General features: G+C 32.9%; 1 protein-coding gene across 6 annotated transcripts in view; it reads left to right on the top strand.

Annotated features, from left to right (window-relative positions):
• The window catches only part of USP15 (ubiquitin specific peptidase 15), a 108,599-nt gene that overhangs the window by 71,835 nt on the left and 18,177 nt on the right, over positions 1-18,587 (top strand). For 5 of the 6 annotated variants that reach the window (XM_081127072.1, XM_081127071.1, XM_081127075.1 and 2 more), the window contains 3 exons: positions 15,532-15,705; positions 17,038-17,196; positions 17,276-17,500. In XM_081127072.1, the coding sequence (XP_080983198.1) occupies positions 15,532-15,705; positions 17,038-17,196; positions 17,276-17,500 (558 nt within the window). Of the gene's footprint in view, positions 1-9,158; positions 9,230-15,531; positions 15,706-17,037; positions 17,197-17,275; positions 17,501-18,587 lie in introns of those variants that run through there. The other variant, XM_081127076.1, reaches the window with a different exon arrangement.

Below are 18,587 nucleotides of genomic sequence, written 5' to 3'. Positions count from 1 at the left end.
GATCCATGCTTCCAGAGACATAAGAATTTTAAACAATACTTAAGATCTTGAAGAAAATACTTCTGATAAACTGAGAATGTGGCTAACCAAAACTTCAAATAGTTCTTCCTAGGGCAGATTTTTATCTAATTCCAGGAAATTAAACTCAGTTATTTGAGTTCCTTCCATATTATATGCCAAAAAATTACATGGCATACTATCATCAAAAATATGTTAAATCATCTATCATCTATCACATGACCACTCTGTCAGGTCTTCTTTCCATTTTGATAGAAGTAAAGAAATGGAAACTACCTTACTTGTATTAGATCCATTCAGTTTCTCAACACAGATACCAATACTTTTCCCATTGTTTAAACTAGGGTAAGGGAGAAGTACCCTTTTTAAAAGAGAAAGGAAAGAGTAGGAAAAGAAACTCTGAATTCTCAGGCAGAGTATTTTGGGGAAGAGTATATATAGCACAGTTCTGTAAGAATTTAGTTTTTATAACTGCGGAAGAAATGCTTTGCACCTGTTAACTTGGTTAATGATATTTTGTCATGAAAACATGACTTTATTAACCTCAGATACTGTGGGGAACAATCTTATTTTCTGCTCTTCACATTCTTCCAAATTAATATATAAATTTCTCTAGGATAAATCCTTCTGTTTCTGATAATAATGACTTAAATATTTTGTCTGTCCCTAATTCTATAGTAGGAAGTGATATGAGTATAGAATACTGGGAAATAGAGGAGTTATTTAAAGGAGTTGTAAATAAGTACATCTGGTTCTAATACAGAATTGTTTTACATTACTCTGGTTATAAAAGATCAACGCCAATTTAATATAATTATACTCATTAGTTAGGATTACTTACAATGATCACATGACAGCAGTTATTAATATGATCAGATTGAAGTATCTTGTGTTGATTTTAGTAATTGTTCAAAGGGTTTTTATTTGTAATTGAAAGAAAAACATGAGAAGTTTCAATACGTAATTTATAATGGTAACTACAAATTTTCCCCCCTCCAAAAAACCAAAGGGAAAGAAAAGTAGTTCTGGATATACTTTTATTACCTAAAAATCAAACAGTTTGTTTTTCTTGAGGTCAAAATCTTTTCTAAGATGTATTTTCCTCCTTTATTAAAATGTATACTAGCATCATTAACACTTTATGGTCGAACGTTTCTAAAGTGTGTCAGGCTTATATTCTAAATTTTAAATTGGTATTATTGAATAGTGTCACTAGAAAATATAGGATATTGGACTAATAGAGCCTTAAAAAGAAGAAAGCCATGCTAAATTCCTGTTAAGGGCTTTTTTTATTGTCTTTTATCTATTTTAATGTATACATTTAAATTCCAGTTGATTGAAGCTATGCTGTATGTGTTGCTAAAAGGCCCTCGTCTATTGATTTTTTTTAATGTCATTTACCTTCAGATCATCTTTCTAGTTTAGTTTGTGGGTAGAAATATTTGTGGTGATGCTTGTTGTCCATGACTACCTTTAATAGTGTTGTTACTTTGCCAATAATGGATGCTTGGTTCAATATTTCTTCAGTACTGTATATATGGAAATTAATTTTTCAGTGTTATCAATTACCTCTTTACAATGATTTGTAAACTATACCAGACAAAGAAGAGGGGTCAGCGGCTTGATTACTGAAAACCATTGCTTTTAATTAATAATAATATTTAAAATAAATTAATTCTCATAAACTCATTAAAATATTAACAGCCCAGTAACAAACCTGCAGCCTCTGATAATAATAGTACTCTTCTTTGAATATAGTGCAGGTTCTTTTTCATATCATTGTCTCTTTCATAATTTCTCTTCACAGAGTTGAGTAAGGGCATAAGGTATCCTTATTTCACTGATGATGAAATTGAGGCAAGAGACGTTCAAGTGACTCGTTACTCACTAAGACAAGTTAATAAATGAACTAAAACTGGGTTGTTATTCAGAACATTCTGAGATTATCTATCTTTAAAATTATATTACTCAACTTATAAGAAATCCTTTAAATTTTTTTATTTTGGTCAAATATACATAACAAATTTTACCATTTTAACCATTTTTAGGTGTACAATTTAGTGGGATTAAGTATAATAATATTGTGCAAACATTAAAAATATTTTAAAGTTTATGCCAAGTATATGGCCCTCATAATACAAGATGCTTCTATAAAGTAGTAGTACTGTTGTAGAGTTCAAAACAGTTTACCTAGGAGGTTATATACACACTTATTCATTTGATGCCAAGAATGTTTAAAACAATTCAAGAACTCCTCTTGGAATTGCTTTCATCCTAAGCTATGACCAAAGAATAAGTATGAGTTAGGCAAGGGGGAGTTGATGTTAGGTAGAGCAACAGCATGTGCAAAGACCCTAACATGGGGAAGTTTGAGGAACCAAAAGTGAGTGACCTATGAAATAATAGTTGAAGGGGAGTAGTATAAAATGAGTTTGAAGAAGTAGGCAAAAGCTAGATCATGTAGGGGAAATTTGGATTTTAATGTATTACGAAAGCATTAAAGGTTCTAGGCTTTCATCATCTCATCTGGTTTACTGCAATTCTCTACCAGCTGATTTCTTTGCTTATACCCGTAACGCCTATGGTCTGTCTTCACAAGAGTAGCAAGAGCAATCAATTCTTTTCAAACCGAAGGCATTTCCTGTTACTCTTTGTCTATAACACTAAATGCCTTTTCATTTCACTGAACAAAAGCTAAAGTCCTTAAAAGAGACTATAAAGCTCTATATGATCCGGCCCCGTGCTATCTTATTTTCTACCACTTTTTTCTGTGTTCACTTTTCTCCATCCTCACTTGCCCTCTTGCCAAGAATGTTGCTGACTCAGGATCTCTCAACTTTAAACTTCAGATACCTGGAATGTTTTTCCTCCAAATATTTATATCCTTCCTCTCTCACTTCCTTTAGTTCTCTATTATCAGTCAGATTCTTCCCCACTCTATATACAATAGTAACTGCCCTCCCAACATTACATACATCAGTCATGACCTATTTGTATTTGGGTTTTTTTTGTCTGTCTGCCTCCCCGTACTTCCAGTGCACACACACCCTCCATGAGCTCAGGGGCTTTGCGTTAGTCATTGCTAAAGCCCCGTTACCTAGAACAGTGTCTGGTATTGGCATGTAGAAGGCACTCTAATGAAAAGTGAAGGAAATCACAACACAAGTATGTCTCCAGTTTTTGACTTGTACATCATAATGATAACCATTTAATGAAATTGAAATGGTAGGAGGAGGGGTAAAATTGGAGGAGTAAATTTGTGGTGGGGAGAAGATTATGAGTTAATTTTAGGACTACGCAGTATGTGACACCCATGAAACATCCACATAGATATATCATAGACACATGTATATTCTAGTATAAAATACAGCCAGGTCTTAGTTGGAAATAGAAATATGGCTATTGTAGATTGTATTTAAAATCAGTGAAATGAGCCCTAGCCAGAGTGGCTCAGTTGGTTGACCATCGTCCCATGCACTGAGAGGTCACCCGTTCCATTCCCAGTCGGCATATGCCCCTGTTGCAAGGCTCAGTCCCCAGTAAGGGGCATGCAGGCACATGCCCATGTTGCAAGGCTCAATCCCCAGTAAGGGGCATGCAGGAGGCAGCCAATCAATGTTTCTCTCTCTCTCTCTCTCTGTCTCTCTCTCTCTCTCTTTCTGGTTCTCTCCTCTCTCAAAAAAAAAAAAAAAAAATCAATAAAAATTTTAAAAAATAATAATCAGTGAAACAATTTCATCTCAATGAGGACAACTATAAAAAAGAGGTCCCAAGACTAAGCCTTACAAGTATAACATTTGAATGGAGGAAAGATACTGTTGCAACAGGAAAAAAAAGATTATGGCTATAAGTAGGTTCTAGATTTTTGTGATGACTTCTATTATCCTAAAAATATGAGCCCAAATCATTAGCTAAGAATGAAAGAGTAAATTTCTTGGCAATATTGCAATCTCATCTGAAGTTGGAGATCAATTTAGAATGGTATAAATTCACATGAGATTTTCTCTAGCAGTGTTCATCTACATGATGCATAAAATAGATGACTGAGTTCATACAATAAATAGATATGTCTAGGATTGGAGAAAGGGGCAAAGGAGTAAAGAGCAACTAAACTAGTTTCCTTGTTTTTATTAGGCTAATTCATTTAGCTAATACAACAAACTAGGAGTCTCTACTATGTGTCTATTGTTCTAGACATTATTGACACACAGTTGAAAAAGATGGTTCCTATCCTCTAGAAGTTCATAATGTAGTGAACGAGGTAGACATATAAGTAAATAAGAGAAGAGAGCCGTTGAGAAATAAGTAAGGTTCACCAAGGAGGTCACATTTGAGTTGGGTCTCGATTTCATTTGGCAGAGTACATTATTCATTATGACATGTTTTGTTCATGTACTTATGAAAATAGCAATGAATTACCAGAGGTACAGCTATAACATTACTTATGCTTTTTTCCACCACAGAAATGCCTATATCAGAAATCTATTTTACCATAGAAAAAAAAAGTGTTCATACATTCAATAAATACATATTGGCACCTCCTATGTGTTACATATTGATGCTTTTTCATATATATATGCCAGCTCTAAAAAGAGAAGTACCTAAAATATTTTAAGCCATGACAAACATATAGCTTCCTAAAGTAATTATATCAAAGATGGTGTTTATTTGAATTTAAAACACTTACTGGAAAAATCACTCATGTCCATATACAATTAAAAATATGTCTCTGCCTTCATTTAGAGAGATTTTGCTTTGAATATAAACTGAGTCATTGACACATACACACTAATTTACATACATACATGTATATTCATTATGTATGTGTGCATGGATATATATATATATATATATACATGTATGTGATGTGTGTATATGTGTGTATATCTTACAGATTTGGTATATAATTGAGGTATTATAAGTAATTCTTCAGTAATTGCCTGGGTTTCTTCTGAGCATTATATACTTTGCCAGGAAAAGGCTTTCAGTAACTGTTATTAAAAGATTAAAAACACATTTTTGACAAGAATGTTACTAGTTGTTTATAAGGAAATTCATGATGGCATTATAGATATACTTTAAGATTCCTCTTACACTCATTGAGTACCATACCAAAAGGGTCTCTGTCATCTTTCTGGGACATCTGTTACCCTCCCTGAGACTGTTCCATTAATTGTCTCTTCTTTGTTCTATCCCTTTAACCTCACCCGATCACTGTCTTTCAACATATATACATAGTTAGGTCTTTTTTTAACTGGGGGTAGGGGGGGTGAAGAGGAGCCTTGACCTTGAAAAGGGTGGTCTGCTTTCTCTTTTCTCATTTAGTACTTCTCATCTCTGCAGCATAGTATAGAAGTTAAAGCATAGATTTTGGAATCTGATAGCTTAGATTCAAATCCTAGTTTGGATAAGAAACTTCTTAATTTCTTCATTTGTTAAATGAAGATAAAGTTCTTACGAAGTGCTTGACACATGTAAGCAGCATTTAAGTTTCTACAGCTGTTATATTATCACTGTGACTGTCATACCATACCACAGAAAGTACTTTTTATAAGGTTACTCTTTACCTCCTGTTTGCTGCATTCTTTACCTTTGAGAAGTTGAATGACATAACTGACAATCATAAGTCTGTCTCAACCAAAATTCTCTCCCCTGAGTTTCCCTCCAATATATAACAGATAGACATCCTGCCTAGCTAATATTACAGATACAGTGGTACCTCGGTTTTTGAATGTAATCAGTTCCAGAAGACCATTCGAGTTCTGAAACGTTCGAAAACTGAGGGATCCACAGCCGACAGCTGGGCCTCAGGACCTTGCCCTCAGCGGAAGCCGTGTGGCATGTTCGACTTCTGAAGTGTATTCAAAAACCGAAGCATTTCCTTCTGGGTTTACAGCGTTCCTAAACCGAAGTGTTCGTCAATGGAGACGTTCGAAAACCGATGTGCCACTGTAACTCAAACTCAAAAGACTCAACTTATTTCCCCAGAAACCTCAACTTTTTCTTCTATTCCCTTGTAAGTACAGCCGTCCACCCAGTAACTCAAGTAAAAAACCTGAGAAGACTTATTAGTACAAGTCCTGATCATTCTACTGTCTCTCTTTTTTTTTTTAATCCTCACCCAAGGATATTTTTCCTGTTGCTTTTCAGAGAGAGTGGAAGGGGGAGAGAGAGAGAAACATCAATGTGAGAGAGACACCTCAACCGGTTGCCTCCTGCACGCAGTCTGATCGGGGCTGGAGGTCGAACCCTGGGCCCCTTCAGTTCACAGGCTAACGTGCTAACCACTGAGCAAAACTGGCTAGGGCTCTACTGCTTCTTAAGTAGCACTTCTATTTGTGATTTATTTTCTCCTCTCCTGTTGGAACACCGTACTTGAGCCTCTTTTATGTGAACCATCTAAATATATCCAGAACTCACCTTCTGGTTCATCACTCATCCTCTCCCAGTCTGTTTAGTAAGCCATTGAGTCATTGTTTTAAACACCACGTATGATTATGTTTCCTCCTTGCTTAAAACCGACTTCCCATCACCTGAAGGATAAACTCCAAGCTCAACCCTACCTACCTCTTCAGCCAAAACTGGAGGTTCTTAGAATTCCTTAAGCTTCAACCCTCTTTGGGTATATTGTCACCTTTTCACTAGTTGCCTTTCCTACACCTTTTCTCTCTTGTTTTGTTTATTCTGGCAAGTACTTATTACATAGTATGACTCATGAAGGTGGATACTGTCTTTGGTTTTCTTTTATGTCCCCAATGTTTGGTATACTGTCAGATAATAGTAAGTACATTAGAACAGTGTTTCTCACAGTGTGTCTATGAATGAGACAGTGCTGGTTGGCAAGAAAATAAGTATAGGAATTAAGCGTAAGTGATCCAGAAATTTTATAGCAGTTTGACAGGATAAGTTTACATCTATTAAATCTAATTAGAAAGCTTTGTTTTTTGTATGTTGTTTTTTATTTCATTTTCCTAGTGGTTCATCTCAGTCTGTGATGATTTGGAAGTTTTTTTTAAAAGTCCTTCTTCTACATAGATGGTTTGAGAAAACACTGCGATAGAAAACTTACCATGGAAGGAGACTTGACTTGGGTAGTGAACACCAATATAATATACAGATGATGTGTTGTAGAATTGTACACCTGAAACTTATATAATTTTATTAACCAATGTCACCCCAATAAATTTAGTTAAAAAAGAGAAAAGAAAAACTTAACAGAAATGTTTAGAACTTTACCTGTACCAAATTAATGATATTTTTAGAGCTTTCTAAACTCTAAAGGAGCATGGTATTTTTAAAAGAATTATAGCACATTATATACATATACATATCTTACAACTGAAGGGTCAGAGACCTACCAATATATATAAAGTTCAAGAAATATTACAGTTTATGTTCCACCGGTGTCACTGATCTGTAGCACTTGGATTGGGTTGCCATGTTAATCACAGATTGACAGAGCATACCCCCACTACTATGCAAATAGTCCCTTGAATGATTTCTGTGAATGTTATGAAAAATAAATTTAAGAACATTTCTATACTTCTAGAGACTTTTGAAATAATCTTCTATTCTTAATATTTGTTGAGTGATTATTTAGAGAAATTTAAAGTTTTTTTATTATGAAAATAATCAGAAACCTTCATGGTTCATGCTATCACATATGAGACCTTTAAATTTCTGTTTCAACTCATCTTAAGTATTTATCGGATATGGGCCTAGGGTAATGAAATGATACAGAGAAGATGTAACTTGGTGGTTTCTCTTAAAGAATGTAATGAATCAGTTAAATTTTTTAAAAAAATCCTATTTCTTCCTTTATGCCTTTGCAAGACAACTAAAAGATCAACAATTCTTAATACAGTTCATACAGTTCTTAATACAGTTCAACAGATCATACAGTTCTTAATACTCATTTATTAAAAAATGTTTCTTGCCCAGCGGGTGTGGCTCGGCAGTTGAGCATCGACCTGGGATCCCGGCAATCGGGGTTCGATTTCCGGTCAGGGCACATGCCCGGGTTGCGGGCTTGATCAATGACTCTCATCATTGATGTTTCTATCTCTCTCTCTCCCTCTCTTTTCCTCTCTCTGAAATCAATAAAGATATATTTAAAAAAAAAAAAGAAAGAAAGAAAGAAAAAAGAAATGGTGAGAGCCTTTAAAGAGTCCCTCATTAAAAAAAAAAAAAAAAAGTTTCTTTACTGAATATTAAGTGCAAGGGACTGAACACACACACAGTTTTAAAGAATTATTTTTTTTCTTAAACCCTTTGGCTATCTTGCTTGCTTAAAATATTGGCACTTATTTCATTATAAGCCAGTTTTCAGTTATTAATGGGGTAGTAGACAAGATACTAAACATTAAAATAGAATTTGTAAACGTTAGTTTTTTAAAATAAATATAACTTACACTAATGTTTATGAATGTTATTAGAACCATTTGGTTTTAGCATGCTTCCCAGAAAGTGAATATCTAAACATAAAATTCTTCATTAAATACCCTGTTTCTTAAAAGAAAAAAAATTAGACAATTGCTGTTATAGTCTAGTAGTTTTAAAACCCCATTTAAATCTCTCAAATGTAATGAGATTTGCCTTTCTTAGACAAAAAAGTCACAAAAGATAAAACATCAGGTGTCTTAAAAATATCTCATTTTGAAAATCTACTTGATGGGACAGGCTTATATTTGTAGTTCTTCATTGTAAAAGTCTTTATCACAGATTCCTGTCTCAACTATTTAATTACCCAACTATAGTTAGTATTCTAGTATTAACAGAATGCTTCAGGATTATACAGTACCTTTTTAGGATGTTTTTACTATTGTCATGACAAATTGAAAACATTAACATGGCAAATATGAAAATTCTTTATTCATCTAATCTTAAAATCCAGAAAAAAAATTGGGGGTTATTCTAACATTACTTTAACCATGGATTACTTCGTATTTTTTAAATCATAATAAAATGGTTTTCTCAGTTTAGATTGGGTTTTTATTTTTAGTATTGATTAGTTTGAAGGTGTAGCTATTTTTTATTTAAGGGTTGTGAGGGGTTTACATTTTGATCAGTTACAGAATGAGTTATGCAACTCAAAGGCTTTAGGTAATCAAAAATTAAGTTTGTTTTCTTTCCTATTCTAGTTACCGGTTTACTAAAATAGTGAGCATACATGATCACTTGAAAATTGGGCTTCTGGAGCACCTGAACAGAAAGGGAGTGGTTCATATTCAGCATTACAAAAGACAACTTTCTCTTTTTGAAGGGGATTACTTTGGCTATTTTCCAGGTACTGGGGAAATTCCAGATTCATTACAAATTATTGGGATGGCTACTAATTATTCATTTCCTAAAACATGTTGATTACCGACTTGAGATTTGGTAATATAGTAGAACTTTATTTCACTTCATCAATTTTTTAAAAACTAGAACTTTATAATAAAATACAAAATTAAGACTCTTATGAGTCATTTATTTTTTCAGAGAGCTCTAGAAACATTAGTCTTGTTGATGAGAACATATTTAATAGGATAACTTTTTGAAAGTAATGTAAGAGCAAAGGGATTTGTGCATGTGTGTATAAGGAAAGGATATGTGCAAAGATTGTAGTCTTTCCAAATAATTAAAAAATAAAATTGTATTTTATATAGTATTCCAACTTTAAGAAGTTGGGTTAAGGATGAAAATTTATAACTAGAGAGTTCCTTGTGGAGGATTAAAACATTATAAAATAGTGGAATGCTATACACATTCTTTTCTAAAATAGTCCATCATGGCAGTAGTTAAAGGCCTATATACATTGAACCCTGTAGCAGATTTGTCTACTCAATGAGACATTTGATTATTTAGAAGAATTCTCTTTAGAATTTTTATGTCTTGTCCCAGGTTGAAGGTTTGGGGGAAAGAGTCTTCTTAAAAATATATTTCTAAGTATTATTCCTTCATATATCTTTTACTTATGTGGATTTATCTTGATAGCTGTTGGGGCATTCACAATAGTTATTTTCCTTACTAGGCAAGCTTGTTTAGGCATTATTTGGACTTCTATTTTTGACTTGTAGAACTTTGATAGGTTATAGTTATATAACAGGATGCAATTCAGATTTCTTTAGTGTTTTCCTTCTGTCCTCAGTCTCTGTAAGGACTGCTTCTAATCTGACTATCATACAAGTGTCATTCATTCAATACACGTTATTGAGGCACATGCCAGGCATTGTGCTAGATCCAGAGGTGCAAAGGAGAATAAGAGACTCTACTCTCAAGATAAGTTCAGTATGAGTTCACGGTATAGAATTAGCCCAGAGGAAGGAATATTAGTTCTTCCTTGAGGTGCTATAGAAGATGTAACATTTGTAAGAGGTGCTGAGTGTCAAAGAATAAGTGAAGGGAAGAATATTCTAAGAAGGGGAGGATCCTCGTACATGCTAAGGCTCAATTTAATACATTAAACCAAAGAATAGGTCTTAAGATCCTAATTCAGATTTACACTCAAGAATTCTCTTATTACTTACAGTTTTCATTTTAAATGCATATGTAAACACAAGTACAGAACCACAAAGCCACTTTGAGGAACAAATACTTAGAAGTCATGTCTGCTTATAAAATGATTGACTTGCACATACACCAGCCATTTTCGTCATTCCTTATGAATCAACAACTTCTCATAACAGCTTATGTCCTGAATCTTCCAGTTAGGCAGCTAGTCATCATATCACGAAGGCTAAATTAATAAATGCCCAACGCCTACCATGTAATAAATATGAAATTTGGTTTTTTAATCCTTGGGTCTTCAAAGGCTCTTGTCAGTTTTGCACACTATTAACTTGCCTAAGGATCATAAAAAGATTTAAATATAGAAATATTTAGCCCAGTTAATGAGTACATTTGACTCTTGATTAATGTAAATTTTTTACTCTTTCTCTCTTGCATTAAGAATTGTAACTACTGGTACAGAATATTTTTCTTTAGTCTGATTATTGCTTTATTTTTAACGTGGTATTTGACAAAATTCTACTCAATTTTAGGACCAACTCTAGGCACAATTATGATACAAACAAAATGTGACTTACGAATGGTCAGGCACATTACCTCATATATGGACCTTATTTTTTTATTTTTTTGGTGGTTAATTGTAAGAGCTAATTCTTCTTAAAATACTGAAGTGTTAGTTAGCATTTGTCAATGTTAGACAGTTAAAATCAAGTGAATTAACAGAGGTGACGTTCACAATGGCAGGTGACCAGTAGAGTGTCACAAAACTCATAAGTAACCACAAAAATAGCATACTAATACTGTTTATATGATTTCTTTTGTTTCTATGATAAATTCATATATATTCTCAGTTTTTGCTAAGAAAAACCATGTATATTAAGGAAGGATGAGTTTTGTTTAAGAAGCATTGAGAGTAAGAGATATACCTACATAGTCATAACACATGTTATGTGTGACTTCTAGTCCATATTACTCAGTAAAGTATCTTGCAAGTTTAAAAGGAAATTTCCTGTGTCAACACATGTATGACTTTTAATGCATATGTATCTTAAGAAAGGAATTGTTTTGAGAACAGTCCCAACCGGATAGGACAGTGGTATTTTTTATAGTAGAAGAATCTTTGAGAGTGCTTCAGAACTCTGGTTATGAGTTTTATTATTGAATTAATGAAAATTCTTTTTTAAATATATTTAATGGTGCCAGTCCATGTATCCAGTTTTCTTGTATTTGTCAAAGATGTTTATGTTTCTAAGATAGCCTCATGTTAAATATTGAATAAGTTGCATAAATTACAAATTAAGCTGCCTGACCAACTTTAAGAAACTATCTTCTTTCTTTTACCAGATTGATGACATTTAATACTGATATCACCTGGGTCAGGGAAATATTTTAGTTGTTTTACCTCTATTCAAATTATGCCTTGAAATTTACATTGGAAGTTATAAAAGAACTTTTAATATTTAACTGGTCTTTACACTATTTTAAGAATAAAGTGACTCCTAAAATAATATTATTTTCAAGGAGAAAAGCATGGTATTTTCAAGATGAGGAAGAAAAGTCTGATATCAGTTTAGTTTTTAAACTCTTCTGATCTCTACATTAGAAGAGATTAAAATTAAACTGACCATTGAATTTCTGCATTTATATATGTGTTTGTACAAATTTTTAGAAAATGTAGCTTGTGAGTGTCTTAAAACATTATGTTCAACAAATAGTATGCTTTTGGGGGCCATTTAGGACTTAATGGTTTAAATATAAGGTTTATCTCACAGTATATTTGTTATGATACCTTGACAGCCAGTTACTTATCAGTAAAACTGTTCGTGTTTTTTTGTTGTTTAGTTTGTTGACATTGAATTATATTCAGTTACAAACTGGCATGTGTCACTATGAAAATGAGCACTGGTCTCTGTGTCAGGGACTTTTTAAAAATCCATGCAGAGACACACTACAAAGCAGATAGTGGATTGAAAGTTAAAGGGGGTAATAGGTGCTGTTCTTCTTTTGGTGTAGTATTCAGGTAGAAGTGCTTGAAGAAACTTGGTATTATTTATTATAAGCAAATGTATTTTTGCCTCACTTAGTAATATTTCAACAAAAATTTGAGTACTCTGTGCCAAACATTGAAAGAAAAGTGTAAAAAAAAAAAATCAATTAAAAAACGAGGATAAATACATTAGTAAATATAGGCAAAAACATTTTTATTCAGCACACATTTATTGTACATGTGCTAAGCACCAAGTGACATGGGTGCTCAGTGCTGGAGATATAAAGTATATCATGATTCCTGCTATCATGGAGGTCTCAGTCCATTTGGCAAGACATACAAACTAAAAATTAAAGTTACAGTAAAATAAGTGATGTAATAAAAGTGAGCGCTAAGCAATATGGAAACATACATGAGGAAACACTGTAAGGAAGGTAAGGAAGACTTCCCAGACAGGATACCTGAATCTTGATGGTTTAGTAGAAGTAATACAAAGAAGGTATATATTATATAGAGGGAGTAGTGTCGCAAACTTACAGAGAAAGAATGCATGGAGGTCAAGGAACCACAAGTAATCAAGTAAGGCTGGGATGGAGTTTGTTCGTTTGTTCGTTTGTTTGTTTGTTTGTTTGTTTGTTTGTTTTTAAAAAGGTGTTGGCAAGGAATGAGACTACATAGGTGGGCAAAAGATAGACTCTTCTAAAGATCTGAGATTTTAATCTGAAATTGTTATTAAAGGATTTATAGCAAGAAACAGGATTAGAAGTAAATTTTAGAAAGATCACTGGATGCTTTTAGAAAACTAAGAAATTTTCAATTATATTTGGGAGTTCTTTGCAAGATAATGATACATGTGAATAATTAAGTAAAAACAATGTCAAGAATTATGTTTGCACAACTTAGTTCTTTGAGGTCTTTCATAAAGCCATAAATTAGGTTCTTTGGCCCTAGCCAGTTTGGCTCAGTGGTTAGAGCGGCGGCCCTTGGACTGAAGGGTCCCAGGTTCGATTGTCGCCAAGGGCATGTACCTCTGTTGCAGGCTCTATCCCTGGCCCCAGTCGAGGCACATGCAGGAGGCAACCAATCGATGTGCCTCTCTCACATCAGTGATTCTCTCTCTCTCTCTCTGTCTTTCTCTTCCCCTCCCCCCCTTCCACTCTCTGAAAAGCAATGGAAAAAATATCCTGAGGTGAGGATAAAAAAAAAAAAAAATTAGGTTCTTTGTATAACTGTGTTACAGACAGTAGTGGAATATTCATGGTATAACCCTGAACTGTGATCAGATATAAGGATTTGAAAACTAATTGATAATTGTTGGAAATGCTGTCTGACTTCCCCTTTGCCTCATTGACTATTTAGTGTTGATCCTATTTATACTACATCAGATGATACTACTAAGTGATGCAGTCCCCTGTGTAGCCATAGTATAGTCTTGTATGCCTGGCCCTACCTCCAGTGCTGGGTTTATAATTAAGAAGACACTTAAAAGGAAAAGAGAAAATGAAATTCAGAAGGTGTGTAAAATTATTGAAAGTTGAGATTAAAAAGGAGTTGAGAAGAAGGGTAGAGAAGTATCCTTTCTCTGATAGATAGTAACCTACCTCTATCTTCTTGCTCATATAAAAATTTTTTCTGTTGAAAATGGCATGTTAATGATTCTAAAGCTTATATAGCCAACTTTAAATATTTTTAACTGTTTATGTTCTTTTCATTGCCTAAAGAATTAAACAGTCCTCCCTTTTGCCTTGACATGGGGGCTAGACTATCAATTTGAATGGTATTATTTTTATTACATTAAAAAATTCCCAAAATAGTTATTATGGTTAGTTAAGTAAACATAAATTGATTTATAACTGAAACCACAAAATATAACACCGTAATTTATTTTTTTAATTGAATGTGCTTAATTGTGGAGTTTTAGCCAAACAGTACATGGTATATAGTCATAGCTTATAACATCCAAGTTATCAGCATGAATCCAGCAATCTGAACCTTTCATAGCTATCAAGACTATTTAACTTAATCCAAATGAGTGGTAAGCAAGCTTTGATTTCCATTAATATAAATCCAAACTCTCATAAGAGTGGGTTTCTGCTACTTTACATACCACCAGCTTCACTTAAAGCACTTTACCACTTGATTCTACGACAAATATCTGCCTGCAGCAAAAAAAAAGTTTACCTATATGACTGTATGTCTGTGTCATTTATTGTATATTCTACTTAATGACTCTAGACCTCAACCTCTAATCAATAAAGTAATAGTGGGTTCATATTATATGGTATTATCAGCTTAAAATTATTCCATCTTGAGATAAAATATTGTGGAAAAACTCTGCTTCTGCTATTTTATTTTAAATCCTGGATTATTTAATTCAAAGTGGAAAAGAGTTGGACAAATAACTTATTTTAATCTTGCCATAAAAGAAAATTTGATTGTTATGATATTGAAGAGCTTGAAGAAGTAAGAACACACTTAGCCAGAGTTCACATAACAAAAGTTTGTTTCCTCAGGCTCATCTAATCTGTACTATTCCATCTAAAAATGGTTGACCAAATGGAAAATTTAAAGGCTGCTCTTTTGTGATAAGGAATTGTTGATGAAAGCAGTAAATACTCTTTTGTAAGTTAATTTCGTGCTTGCACTCTATCTCAGTTTTTACCTACTCAGGCTAATTTGCAGGTGCCTGGGATGAGTAGACAATCCATAATTTCTACCAATCAACTAAAAGAAGGAAAGAAAACTCTGAGCTACCCTCACAATTAACAAGGTAGTTTGCTGTGGTTAAAATTAATGCAGATTTTACAGCAACAAATATTAGTGTTATCATTTATTATAAGTAATTGATTTGAAATTTGGGAAATGAATAGTTGAGTTCATATTTTGAGTGTTTATTTGACCAGTTATTTATTAGTGCAAGAGGCCATTATTTAAATTTTTCTCTATATGTTACGGTAAATCAATTTGTTTCTCTCTTCATTTTTAATAAGTTTAACGTGTGGTTACTTTGACTTGAAAATATATTTTATTCTTTGCAGTGTTTGAGCAACACACCTCCACTTACTGAATATTTCCTCAATGACAAGTATCAAGAAGAACTGAATTTTGACAATCCCTTAGGAATGAGAGGTGAAATAGCTAAATCTTATGCTGAATTGATCAAGCAAATGTGGTCTGGAAAATTCAGCTATGTCACACCAAGAGCTTTTAAGGTTAGTATAGTAAATACATTTTCAATGAAGGCTGTAACCGCCCCCAAGAGGACAGAAATTGGTTCTTTGGGGAAAGGGGAAAAAGTCATAGCTATTACAATGGTTTGTAGCCCTGCAAAGGGACACAGCACATAAACAGATAAACAATATTACTTGTGGTATTAAACTTTCCAGCTGGGGATTGGGACAGATGATTAGTTTAAAATCTAAGAGCCCGGCCGGGCGTGGGTCAGCGGTTGAGCATGGACCTGGGATCCAGGCGATCAGGGTTCGATTCCCGGTCAGGGCACATGCCCGGGTTGTGGGCTCAATCAATGAATCTCATCATTGATGTTTCTATCTCTGTCTCTCCCTCTCCTTTCCTCTCTCTGAAATCAATAAAGATATATTTTAATTAATTAATTAATTGATTAATTAAAAGGCTCTAAGGGATGGGGAAGAAAGTAATGAAATAATGAAGAATAATGAAATTTCATAGGTAATTCTTAAACTTTTAAGTTTATTCTAATTTGTAAAGTGGTTACTTCTTAGAATCAATAAAATCTAAAGCAATTTAGTTTGTCATTAAAATTTTAAAGAGAATAAGCAGTTTTCAGCCATTTTTATGCAAACATCTTAAATGACATATAGGACATCTAGGCAACATTTTATTAACTGTATACTAGTTCTTTAAAAATAAAAAACAACTATCAAAAAAACAGCATTTAACTTTCTAAACTTTGGACAAACTAGTTCAGACAAACCATTTCTCAACCCTTCGCCATGATTAGTTTCATGAGTTTCATTTTGCTAGATACTGTCGCTTAAAACTGTGTAAATAAGCTTTTGATATCTTACTTTTTTTCATATTTCTTTTGTCTCATCCAAACAATATTTAGTACTGTAAAGACTACAAGCAATATATGTGAACATGAATATTCCTGTTATCTCTATGAGATTCATCCTCTTTTTACACACACAAACTAAATGAGAGCTTTGTAATTTTTTCTAGTGACACAGAAGTGTTATTGAATTTTAATAATTTTTAATGTTTCCCAACCCTTTTTACAAAACTTTACCATATTTTCCTCCTTTTTTTCCTCAGGTCAACATTTCTATTTTACAGACTAGTTATTTTAAAATATTTTTAGATAAGTAATTATATGTATTTATATAGAATTATCATATCTGCAAATGACTATAAAAGTGTCAAAAGTTGATTGAGTTTAAATAAATTTTAGCAAGGAGGTGAATTCACAAATAGGAATTCATGAATAATGAGAATTAATTATGGGGTTTTTTTTAAATCAGTCTTGTCTCTACACAGATTTTATAGTTTTGCTTTTTTTACAGACACAGGTAGGACGTTTCGCACCACAGTTCTCTGGATACCAGCAACAGGACTGTCAAGAACTATTAGCTTTCCTATTAGATGGACTACATGAGGATTTGAATAGAATTAGGAAAAAACCATATATACAATTAAAAGATGCTGATGGAAGGCCAGATAAGGTAAATTTAATGATATTATTGTCACCATTGTTTTAATAATGTAACATCTCTGTGTAATATGTGTCTATTTTCCTTATAGGTAGTTGCTGAGGAAGCCTGGGAAAACCATTTAAAAAGAAATGATTCTATCATAGTAGATATATTTCATGGCCTTTTCAAGTCAACTCTAGTTTGTCCTGAATGTGCTAAGATTTCAGTAACATTTGATCCTTTTTGTTACTTGACACTTCCATTGCCCATGAAAAAAGAGCGTACCTTGGAAGTTTATTTAGTTAGAATGGACCCACTTACCAAACCTATGCAGGTAAGTAATGATTTTTTTTTTTTTGCATTTTCTATTTTTATAAAAAATTAGTATTGAGTCCTTATTCCTCAAGCACAGTTTAATAATAATAATTTTAGTTATGTAAGATTTTATAAACTAAATACTTTGAAAATTAGTATAACTTTTTAGAAACTTGAAAGGGTTAGGGATGTGCAAAGTATCATTATTTGTCATGTAAAAACAAAATTCTCAAAGGCTTTTTCTTATCAAAGGAAAATGAGAGGTTGTTTGATTTTTACAATGTTGGGGTGAACATTACTTACAAAGATTAATAACATAGTACTATTTTCCCTATTTTCCAATTTGAACTTTTTTTAATGTTAATTATAATATTTTCCTAGTGGTTGTTGGAAAAAAACTAATACCTACAATGCATTTTGATTCAGGATATAAGATAATTGTAAATTTAAATACATGTACATTTTAGACATCTTAAGAACTTGGGAGAGAAATGGAAATATAGTTAGACTAAAATACTTTCTTCAATAATTTTCCAATCTTTTAATTGTTTGGAATATCAAATATTGCTCTTTTTTTTTTTGGTGTGGTTTTATTTATTTTTAAATTTATTTTGCATTCTTTTGTGAAAGTATTATGGAGAAAATCTAGCTACCATGTTCATCTGGATCATAACATTTTGTCAATAATTGATGCTATTTTAATCCTCAGACCTTGGTACGTTTGTTCTTGTGCAAATACAAACTTATTCTTAATAATTAATGTGCTCTTGCCTCAAAATGAATCTCTGTGTAATATGATAAATATCAAATATTGCTTATTCTATTCAAGAGCCCTATGCTGGGTCTTCATATCAATGCCTGACTGATTTCACATTGCCTACTGTTACATTGGATTATTTTACATTTTGTGGAGCAAAGCACCATATTTTCTTCCTTTAGTAATCAGTGAATTCGGTTCCGACACTAGACCCACCATAATAAAAGTAGTTACTTTCTCTTCTACCTTCTGTTCTCCTAAATTCTATTATAGCACTTATCAAATATCATTATGATTTTGATTTATATTTTCTCCTCTAGACCATGAGTTCTTTGAAGATATTGCAAAT

The sequence above is a fragment of the Miniopterus schreibersii genome (assembly GCF_964146895.1).
Source record: "Miniopterus schreibersii genome assembly, chromosome: 2".
NCBI lineage: Eukaryota > Metazoa > Chordata > Mammalia > Chiroptera > Miniopteridae > Miniopterus > Miniopterus schreibersii.
The sequence above is the reverse complement of the archived record's forward strand: the minus strand, read 5'-3'. Positions and strand labels throughout refer to the sequence as shown.